The sequence below is a fragment of the Salmo salar genome, chromosome ssa10, assembly GCF_905237065.1.
Source record: "Salmo salar chromosome ssa10, Ssal_v3.1, whole genome shotgun sequence".
Lineage (NCBI taxonomy): Eukaryota > Metazoa > Chordata > Actinopteri > Salmoniformes > Salmonidae > Salmo > Salmo salar.
In genome coordinates this window covers 52,897,485-52,908,633 of record NC_059451.1, presented here as the reverse complement: position 1 = coordinate 52,908,633, position 11,149 = coordinate 52,897,485, and the positions used below count along the sequence as shown (strand labels likewise).

Here is an 11,149-nt window from a genome sequence, read left to right as displayed (position 1 = left end):
CTTTTTATGCACTACCGGTCAAAAGTTTTAGAACACCTACTCATTCAAGGGTTTTTCTTTATTTTTTACATTGTAGAATAATAGTGAAGACATCAAAACTATAAAATATCTCATATGGAATCATGTAGTAACCAAAAAAGTGTGTTAAACAAATCAAAATATATTTTAGATTTGCGATTCTTCAAATAACCTTGATGACAGTGTTGCACACTCTTGGCATTCTCTCAACCAGCTTCACCTGGAATGCTTTTCCAACAGTCTTGAAGGAGTTGCTACATATGCTGAGCACTTGTTGGCTGCTTTTCCTTGACTCTGCAGTCCGACTCATCTCAAACCATCTCAATTTGGTTGAGGTCGGGGGATTGTGGAGGCCAGGTCATCTGATGCAGCACTCCATCGCTCTCCTTCTTGGTAAAATAGCTCTTACATGTGTTGGGTCATTATCCTGTTGAAAAACAAATTATAGTCCGCAGGGTGACCTGTCCACTCCTGACCCCCGGGTTCGTCCCCTTTGATGGTGTCCTGCGGCTGGAGCCGCGCGTCAGAGGGGGTACTGTCACGTATACTCCCTCTCCGGCCTCTAGGTCATCAACGCTGCTGATTATCCCGCACACCTGTCACCATCATCTCGCGCACCTGTGCCTCATAACACTCACCTGGACTCCATCACCTCCTTGATTATCTTCCCTATATCTGTCACTCCCCTTGGTTCTTTCCTCAGGTGTTATTGACTCTGTTTTCATGTCGGTGCGTTGTTTGTGTTTCGTGTTCATTGTTTATTTTATTTATTAAAACACTCACTCCCTGAACTTGCTTCCCGACTCTCAGCGCACCCATTACAGCTATCTTCTGTATACCACCCCTACCTTGTCACAACACAACTGATTGCCTCAAACGCATTAAGAAGGAAAGAAATTCCACAAATTAACTTTTAAGAAGACACCTGTTAATTGAAATGCATTCCAGATGACTACCTCATGAAGCTGGTTGAGAGAATGCCAAGAGTGTGCAAAGCTATCATCAAGGCAAAGGGTGGCTATTTGAAGAATCTCAAATATAAAATATATTTTGATTTGTTTAACACTTTTTTGGTTACTACATAATTCCATATGTGTTATTTCATAGTTTTGATGTCTTTCCTATTATTCTACAATGTAGAAGATAGTAAAAATAAAGAAAAACCCTTGAATTAGTAGGTGTTCTAAAACTTTTGACTGGTAGTGTATATATTTTTTATATAGCACCTTGCACTTTCACTTTTGTATTCTTTCAAGCATGGATTAAATTAATTATAGAATTTTTCCATCTCGGCCTCCTTAGGTAATTCCTCTTCATGATTTTGAGTGCGACCTTTTGAACTCTACAGATGTTTTCTCTCCCACGCACCGGCCGCCTTTCATACTAGCCTGAGAGCTAACCCTAATTCTGGATTTCACCAGCCGTCTTTCATACTAGCCTGAGAGCTAAACCTCATTCTGGCTTTCACCAGCCGTCTTTCATACTAGCCTGAGAGCTAACCCTCATTCTGGATTTCACCAGCCGTCTTTCATACTAGCCTGAGAGCTAACCCTAATTCTGGCTTTCACCAGCCGTCTTTCATACTAGCCTGAGAGCTAACCCTCATTCTGGATTTCACCAGCCGTCTTTCATACTAGCCTGAGAGCAAACCCTCATTCTGGTTTTCACCAGCCGTCTTTCATACTAGCCTGAGAGCTAACCCTCATTCTGGCTTTCACCAGCCGCCTTTCATACTAGCCTGAGAGCTAACCCTCATTCTGGCTTTCACCAGCCGCCTTTCATACTAGCCTGAGAGCTAACCCTCATTCTGGCTTTCACCAGCTGCCTTTCATTCTAGCCTGAGCGCTAACCCTAATTCTGTCTTTCACCAGCCATCTTTCATTCTAGCCTGAGAGCTAACCCTCATACAGGCTTTCACCAGCCACCTTTCATTCTAACCTGAGCGCTAACCCTCATTCTAGATTTCTCCAGCCGTCTTTCATACTAGCCTGAGCGCTAACCCTCATTCTGGCTTTCACCAGCTGTCTTTCATACTAGCCTGAGAGCTAACCCTCATTCTGGCTTTCACCAGCGGCCTTTCATACTAGCCTGAGAGCTAACCCTCAAGGCTTTCTTCTTTCATAATAACAACCATATTTGCAGCCTAACGTTGTTTTTTTTGGTATGATAAAGTCCATGCCTCCACATCTCCATTTTCTGGTATAACATCTACAGGGAATATCAATTAAATAGCTTTGAAGATATCAACATCCTGGCCTTTTCCTCTGCATTTACTGTATACGCCAACCTTTACAATAACCGTTATGACTACTAAAAATGGCACTGAAAGGTACCAAGCAAAACTGTATATGATTTCATTCAAAGTTATTAAGTGGTTATAATCAAACATATGATAACCTGTTGGAAAGTGATTATTTCTCCATCTGTCATTGCTCATAACTGAGTCATCCTAATTAGAATCCATTAGGGATTATCAAGCCTCTATCAGACGCCATGTTGAAATCTCTGTTTCCTCACCAGCAGTATTTATGTCTGGGCCTCAGGAATGGGGGACTTTCTAGGGGTCAACAAAAGAGGTCTGCTGTGGTAGATGTTCAGAGTGTAAGTGAGTCCAGTCAGGAAGGATGTGAGCCATGGTAGTCAGTGCAAGCAGCCAACAGGCGTCTATAGTGTTGTTTCCAGTCACACAGACAGACAACCTGTCTGCCTCCCAGTATCCTCATGACAACCTGTCTGTCTCCCTGTATCCTCATGACAACCTGTCTGTCTCCCTGTATCCTCATGACAACCTGTCTGTCTCCCTGTATCCTCATGACAACCTGTCTGTCTCCCAGTATCCTCATGACAACCTGTCTGTCTTCCTGTATCCTCATGACAACCTGTCTGTCTCCCTGTATCCTCATGACAACCTGTCTGTCTCCCTGTATCCTCATGACAACCTGTCTGTCTCCCTGTATCGTCATGACAACCTGTCTGTCTCCCTGTATCCTCTCAAGCTGTGCATATCCTTTAATACAATTACATAAACACAGTAGTGGCTTAGTCAAATTCTACACACTGTTATAACAAAACCCAACTCAATGAAATGCACTTGAAATAGAGGTCGACTTGACATAGTACATTTGTCAACTGTTAGCTTACAATATTATGACTAATTAATAGATTATGCACCCCACTATTCATGACAAAAAATGCTTGATGTGGTGTTAGCCAGACATTTCAAAGGACTGAAAGAAACATTTCAACACCAGCTCAGTATCTGTGAGTCTCTGCCCAGGGCAGAGGCTGTAGTTAATGAGAGCTTCCTGCTACCTCATTCTTGTTTCCTGTTGCAGCCCGGGCTTTGGGCTCTGGCCCCTGTTCAGAGAAACCCTTATCTGTCTGACCGACACAATAGGATAGAGTCCAGATATCTAAAAGAGGGAGGGAGAGAGAGGGAGAAAGTTTCCAAGTTGGAAATTCCAGAGTAGCCTTTTCATGCCCAGGCAGCGTCATAACGATGAATTCCGGTCTTTGACCGTTGTTGTAGTGTGGGTTGGTGTATATATATATATGCACAGAGTACCAGAGAGCAGTATCATTTCATCCACTGGATACGACTAGAAACATATCCTTTGGAGATTTACCTGCAAAAGAGCATCACATTTTAAACTTACAATGGTAAGTACTGTTGAGAGAATTGATTTAGGCCTTAAAATTAAGATGCACCAGTTAGTTTATATACATTTCAGACAGCCAATGCATTTCTCAGTCTGTAAAGTATGGCTTGATGTTCTCTCCACAGGACTTCTGCTCTGCATCACAACAAGCCAGAAGCCCCAGCTCATGGATCACCTTCTTCCTCCTGTACTCAAGTAAGAAACACATTTCAGAAGATCTATGCATTTCTAAAATCCCACTCATGTAAACTCATTCATGTACTGTACGTCAATATTGACCTTTTTTCTATTTGTCATTTCTCAGTTGTCACCATGTGCACTAGAGTAGAGGGCTGGTCCTACCATCACTCCAACAAAACTATGAACTGGGACACAGCTAGAAAGTGGTGCACGGAGCACTACACTGACATGGTGGCCATCCAGAACCGTGAAGAGATCTCCCACCTTAACAGCATCCTGCCCAGGCAGAACAACTATTACTGGATAGGGATCCGTAAGGTGGACGACGTGTGGACCTGGGTGGGGACCAATAAGACCCTGACTAAAGAGGCAGAGAACTGGGCAGACGGGGAACCCAACAACGGGGGGAACAACGAGGATTGCGTGGAGATGTACATCAAGAGAGAGGCGGACAAAGGGAAGTGGAACGATGAGTCGTGTATGAAGAAGAAGACGGCTCTGTGCTTCACAGCCTCGTGTCAGAGCGACTCATGTTACCATGGAGAGTGTGTGGAGACCATCAACAGCCACCGCTGTAAATGCTTTGAGGGCTTCTACGGTGAACAGTGTGAACACGGTAAGCAAGCCCAGGATGATATAGTACAATAATCTAATACAGGCAGTATGAAACCATCTGTATTGTGCTATCACATTCAAAGTTCTCTTAATTGTAACTCTTTACCTGTTTTCCTTTGTCGACAGTTGTTGAATGTAAGATGGAGGAGGTCCCTGCTAAAGCCAGTGTCAGTTGCTCTCACCCCAATGGGAATTTCTCCTTTGACTCGACGTGTCAGTATTCCTGTGAAGAGGGGTACCGGCTGAGCAGCCCCGGGCCTGTGAGATGCACAGCCTCAGAATCATGGTCAGAACAGCCTCCCACCTGTGAATGTAAGTATATCCTTTTATAAACCTTATAAATAAGGTGTTCTGGAAAGACTAATAAGAGAATAAAATAACAGCTACCATTTGTTGTAAACTTTTCATTTGTACTTTCTTTGAATTACTTCAGTGTCTTGCTGTTGGTCTTCATACCAGTATGACAGCTTAGACCTCCTGTAATTCAGTTGTTGTGTATCTTGAGTAATGTCTTCATCGTGGCACATTTAGTCATGTATTGCGATCTGCCCTCTCCTTCTCAGTGGTCTTATGCAGTGAGCTGTATGAACCTGGGAAGGGTTCCATGGCCTGCTCCCATCCCCTGGGCTCCTTCAGCTACCTGTCCACCTGTACCTTTACCTGTGAGGAGGGCTATGAGAGGCTGGCCTCCAGCTCTGCTACCCTGCAGTGTGGAGCCTCGGGACAGTGGAACGACTCACAGCCGCAGTGTGTTGGTGTGTACAGGTTCTGGATATCTGTAAACGTAGCCCCCATAACATGTTACATCAACTGTAGTTGCTATAAATATATGAATGACACAGGACATTTTCCATTCAGAAATATCTAGGAGGCCAAACAGCGTTTTGTAAATGTATGACAGTCCAGAATTATCTCTGGACACAGACTGACCACTGCACCACTATTCACTCTGTCTTGTAGCTGTAAGCTGCCCTACCCTCCAGCAGCCAAAGGATGGCGCTATCACCTGTGGAGAAGACTTCACCTATGGAAGCAGCTGTAACTTTAGCTGCTCTGAGGGTTATCTCCTCAAGGGGGCGATCACGGTGACCTGCACATCAGCTGCTGAGTGGAGTGAGGAGATACCACACTGTGAAGGTAAGGACAAACCTTTTTGCATTTTTAAAATATACCTGATTTAAACCATTGTCTATATTGACAAGAGTTATTAAACCAATTTAAGTCAATGTCTATATTGACAAGAATTTTTAAATCAATTTAAACCAATGTATTATTTGATAAGATAGACATATGACCACTCTAACAATGGAAAAATATGTCCTCAAAGATGCAAGGCAGGCAGGAGATGGCGGGAACAGGTGGGACCATTCTAGCCAGTGAGAGGGCAGAGATGCGTGTGAACAACAGACCATAGAAATATATGTATTTTATTTTATTTTATTGAACCGTTATTTAACTAGGCAAGTCAGTTAAGAACAAATTCTTATTTAAAATGGCGACCTACCAAAAGGCAAAAGGCCTCCTGCGGGGACCTGGGCTGGGATTAAAAAAACTAATCAATTCAATAAAAATATAGGACAAAACACACATCACGACAAGAGAGACAACACAACACTACATAAAGAGAGACCTAAGACAACAACATAGCATGGCAGCAACACATGACAACAAAGCATGGTACAGTAGCAACACAATAAAACAACATGGAAGCAACACAACATGGCAGCAGCACAACATGGTAGCAGTACAAAACAGGGTACAAACATTATTGGGCACAGACAACAGCACAAAGGGCAAGAAGGTAGAGACAACAATACATCACGCAAAGCAGCCACAACTGTCAGTAAGAGTGTCCATGATTTGAGTCTTTGAATTAAGAGATTGAGATTAGAACTGGACAGTTCTGAGTGTTTGTTGCAGCTCCTTCCTGTCGCTAGCTGCAGCGAACTGAAAAGACAAGTGACCCAGGGATGTGTATGCTTTGGGGACCTTTAACAGAAGGTGACTGGCAGAACGGGTATTGTTTGTGGAGGATGAGGGCTGCAGTAGATATCTCAGATAGGGGGAGTGCGGCCTAAGAGGGTTTCATAAACAAGGATCAACCAGTGGGTCTTGCAACAGGAGTACAGAGATGACAAGTTTACAGAAGAGTGCAGTGAAATGTCCTATAAGGAGCATTGGTGGCAAATCTGATGGCCGAATGTTAAAGAACATCTAGCCGTTCGAGAACACCCTTACCTACCGATCTATAAATTACATCTCCGTAATTTAGCATGGGTAGGATGGTCATCAGAATCAGGGTTAGTTTGGCAGCTGGGGTGAAGGAGGAGCGATTACAATAGAGGAAACCAAGTCTAGATTCAGGACTCATCTCTGTATCTGTGCCATTATAGAGTTTGTGACAGCATTGACACATTTAGTCATGTATTGCGATCTGCCCTCTCCTTCTCAGTGGCCTTATGCAGTGAGCTGTATGAACCTGGGAAGGGTTCCATGGCCTGCTCCCATCCCCTGGGCTCCTTCAGCTACCTGTCCACCTGTACCTTTACCTGTGAGGAGGGCTATGAGAGGCTGGCCTCCAGCTCTGCTACCCTGCAGTGTGGAGCCTCGGGACAGTGGAACGACTCACAGCCGCAGTGTGTTGGTGTGTACAGGTTCTGGATATCTGTAAACGTAGCCCCCATAACATGTTACATCAACTGTAGTTGCTATAAATATATGAATGACACAGGACATTTTCCATTCAGAAATATCTAGGAGGACAAATAGAGTTTTGTAAATGTATGACAGTCTAGAATTGTCTCTGGACACAGACTGACCACTGCACCACTATTCACTCTGTCTTGTAGCTGTAAGCTGCCCTACCCTCCAGCAGCCAAAGGATGGCGCTATCACCTGTGGAGAAGACTTCACTTATGGAAGCAGCTGTAACTTTAGCTGCTCTGAGGGTTATCTCCTCAAGGGGGCGATCACGGTGACCTGCACATCAGCTGCTGAGTGGACTGAGAAGATACCACACTGTGAAGGTAAGGACAAACTTTTTTGCATCTTTAAAATAGACCTGATTTAAACCATTGTCTATATTGACAAGAGTTATTAAACCAATGTCTTTATTGACAAGATAGACATATGACCACTCTAACAATGGAAATACATGTCCTCAAAGATGCAAGGCAGGCGGGAGGAGGTGAGAATGTTGAAGTATTACATTTTCTTCTTCTTCATTGGCTGATTGTTCCCAACTCATAGAATCCCACCCAGGTGACTACTTGAAACTGGTGGAGGCCTTCAATGGCAATCTCCCTGCTAAAAGGGCTATATGCATGACGAGTCCCCCATCTATCTCTATGACAACAACAGGCACAACTCCAATATTTAGTCATTTTTCTCAAAGTTGCTGAAATGACACGTGCGTCCACTTATATCAGTGCATTCATAAAACAACATGTATTTATTTTACTAGGCAAGTCAGTTAAGAACAATTTCTTATTTACAATGACGGCCTACAACCGGACAACACTGTTCCAGTTGTGTGCCGCCCAGGGACTGCAGTGATGCCTCTTACATTGAGATTCAGTGCCTTAGACCGCTGGAGCCCCGAACTACCAGGGCCATAAACATAACAATTACGAAACTTCTATTCGATCAAATAAGCCTGACGTAGCAAATAAGCAATGACATTTTTTTGTTGACCAAATTCAACACCATCTCATTGACCAACATACAAAAATTCCTCACTTCAGGGGCTTATTTTCACGGAAAGATTTTGGGCTGAGCAAAACCTCTCACTTCGCCTCTTCTCTGTTTCAACTCAGTCAATTTACACATTTACACACGATATTAAAACAGTATAGACTGAGTTATAATGGAAAGAGGTGAAGTGAGAGGTTTTACTCAGCCCGAGTGCCTAAAATATTAAGAACACCTGTTCTTTCCATGACAAAGACTGACCAGGTGAATCCAGGTGAAAGCTATGATCACTTATTGATGTCACTTGTTAAATCAACTTCAATCAGTGTAGATGAAGGGGAGGAGACAGATTAAATAAGGATTTTTAAGGCTTAAAACAATTGGATTGTGTCTGTGTGCCATTCAGAGGGTGAATGGGCAAGACAAAATATTTAAGTGACTTTGAATGGGGTATGGTAGTAGGTGCCAGGTGCAACGATTTGATTGTGTCAAGAACTGCAACGCTGCTGGGTTTTTCACGCTCAACAGTTTCCCATGTATCAAGAATGGTCCATCACCCAAAGGACATCCAGCCAACTTGACACAACTGTGGGAAGCATTGGAGTCAACATGAGCCAGCATCCCTGTGGAATGCTTTCGACACCTTGTAGAGTCCATGTCTGACGAATTGAGGCTGTTCTGAGGGCAACTCAGGGGGGGGGGGGTAACTCAATATATATATATTTATATGCCATTTAGCAGATGCTTTAATTCAAAGCGAGCTGCAGTCATGCGGGTATCCATTTTACCTATAGGTCTTATCTCCTTATGGATGTCCGCCACACACATGATCTCTCCAACGACAATAATGTTCATGATTTCATTCACAACTGTTTGTTAGCTTTTGTGGTATTTTTAAATACTAACCACTGTGTGTCCTTCTCTCAGCTGTCCAGTGTCCCTCTCCTGTGGTTCCTCTGGGGGGTCAGGTCAGCTGTGAGGCCCCCTCACATCCTTGGGGCTCTGTCTGCAACTTCAGCTGTGATGAGGGCTATGATCTCCAGGGGGCCCCAAACATGCAGTGTTCACGGTCAGGGAAGTGGAGCGCTGACACACCTACCTGCACAGGTATGTTATAACCTCTGTTACTCTCTCTCTGTGAGACACAATCATACTGAATATTCTGTGAGACACAATCAAACTGAATATTCTGTGAGACAACCAAACTGGATATTCGCTGGTCATCGGGACAAAGTATGTCTTATGTAGCGGTTATAAAGGCTTTATGAATGCATCATGAATGCGTATCCTACATAAGGGGGGCTACCAAAATACGAACATTTTTGAGAGGGTTGCAGTCAGTGATGTGACCGATCAGTTGATTCAGATTGTTTGACTGTTTTCCTCTGTTGTTTCTTGTTTCCTCCAGCCACACCTGAGCCTCCATTGAACCCCACTATCCTAGGCCTGGCAGCAGGGGGCGCTGTGTCATTATCTGTCCTGTCTCTGGCCGCATGGCTCCTCAAACGAATAAGACAGAAAGGTAAACACAGAAGAAGTCCCTTATCTTCTCCACTCACAGTCATTTGCTAGGAATAAGAAAGTTGTAAGAAATTCAAAAATATCCCTGTTTCATAACACAGATTTGATTCAGAACGGCTATTTCTTACTTGACAATACTCATCAATGTGCTCTTCATTGCCTCCTTCCAGCTAACAAGTTTGATCTGAACAGCACCTCAGACATTGAGGAACCTTTACAGACCTACAGGAACAGCATCGACAGCCTCATATAGAGACCGACAACAATAACAGCAGGAACAACTGCAGGAACAACTGCAGGAATAACTACAGGAACAGGCTGGCTCTGTTTTCAAAGAAGATCTGCTGGTCACACCTGGATCACAGTTCCTCAGTATTGTAATGTAGTAGGTTAGATAGCCTCGAATCGTCTGACTGGGAGAGAGGTGCTACGTTGAGTATACAGAATCATCTGTTCTCATGATGGTCCTACAGAAAATGTCTTTTTTCTCCCTAAGGGAGTTTTGTATTGAACAGATTGTTCACCACTGGCTGGTATATGACCACAAGCGGACACATTTCTTATGATACTGATTTTGACAGCTACTTTATACAAACTACAGAAAGTTGTATATTGTATTCCCCTGTATAATTATTTGTATTATCGTAAATATATTTTTATGATTTTACAAAACTGTGAAATCAATGCCTTTCAGTATTTAAGTTATATTTATTTTTAAACCACAGTCTGTGTGTTACAGAATTACATTTGATGTGGAAAAAGTGTCTTTTTAAATATAATAAACGTTTCAAACATTGTCAATAATGTTCTTATTTTTTCCATTATTTTCTGTCCGATGCTTTTTATAATAGCTGCAAATAAATAGTCCATGGCTTTCTGAGTTCAAATGTACCAACAGAGAGCAAAATTACTTCAAATACACCAGTAGAATAAGAATAGGTAGAGTGGCACGAAATGATACCAAGAGGGCTTCGCTAAGCCCCGCGCCCCCCTTTGTTACTTTAGCAACCTCTGACATTTTCCCAGGAAGCCCAAATCCCCATTCCACCACTGGCGAAATCCCCTCAGAATGATCTTAATCAGTGTTTCTAATAAGCAATAAAATAAACACAGACTACCCCTTGCAAATCAGGAAACTCTTGGGTATGTTGTGTTAGACTTTGGTAAGCTCCCCGCTCCACTTGGTTACTTAGCAACCTCTGACATTTTCCCAGGAAGCCCAAATCCCCATTCAACCACTGGAAAAATCCCCTCAGAATGATCTCAAACTATGTTTCTAATAAACAATAAAATAACACAGACTAACCTTTGCAAATCAGGAAACTCTTGGGTATGTTGTGTCAGACTGTCATTACAATTGCTTCACAGAAACCTGGTAAAATTATGTTTGTAGTGTAGCTAGCCAATAATTGGCTCTGAATTCACCTTCAGCATGCAGTCAAAGCTGTAACCACACAGAGCACAGT

The 11,149-nt window shown here is 43.1% G+C and overlaps 1 protein-coding gene across 3 annotated transcripts; it reads left to right on the top strand.

The window, feature by feature from the left end:
- Window positions 1-3,371: 3,371 nt before the first annotated feature.
- On the top strand, window positions 3,372-10,500 carry sele (selectin E). 3 transcript variants are annotated; one of them, XM_045687945.1, is made up of 11 exons: window positions 3,373-3,678; window positions 3,803-3,872; window positions 3,982-4,473; window positions 4,599-4,784; window positions 5,036-5,227; window positions 5,433-5,609; window positions 6,925-7,116; window positions 7,322-7,498; window positions 9,090-9,269; window positions 9,571-9,684; window positions 9,854-10,500. In XM_045687945.1, exons 1-11 carry the CDS (start codon window positions 3,676-3,678, stop codon window positions 9,934-9,936), a joined length of 1,866 nt encoding a protein of 621 aa, XP_045543901.1. In that variant the 5' UTR covers window positions 3,373-3,675; the 3' UTR covers window positions 9,937-10,500. The 3 variants fall into 3 exon arrangements, with proteins under 3 accessions (XP_045543903.1, XP_045543901.1, XP_045543902.1); XM_045687947.1 differs by lacking the exons at window positions 5,036-5,227; window positions 5,433-5,609 and having other exon boundaries at window positions 3,372-3,678; XM_045687946.1 differs by lacking the exons at window positions 6,925-7,116; window positions 7,322-7,498.
- The last annotated feature ends 649 nt before the right edge of the window (window positions 10,501-11,149 follow it).

Bases quoted from the DNA above. Each gene is read 5' to 3' on its own strand.
- sele (XM_045687945.1), top strand. The intron at 4,785-5,035 runs GTAAGTATATCC...TCTCCTTCTCAG, and splicing joins ACAGCCTCCCACCTGTGAAT to TGGTCTTATGCAGTGAGCTG. The intron at 7,499-9,089 runs GTAAGGACAAAC...TCCTTCTCTCAG, and splicing joins GAAGATACCACACTGTGAAG to CTGTCCAGTGTCCCTCTCCT.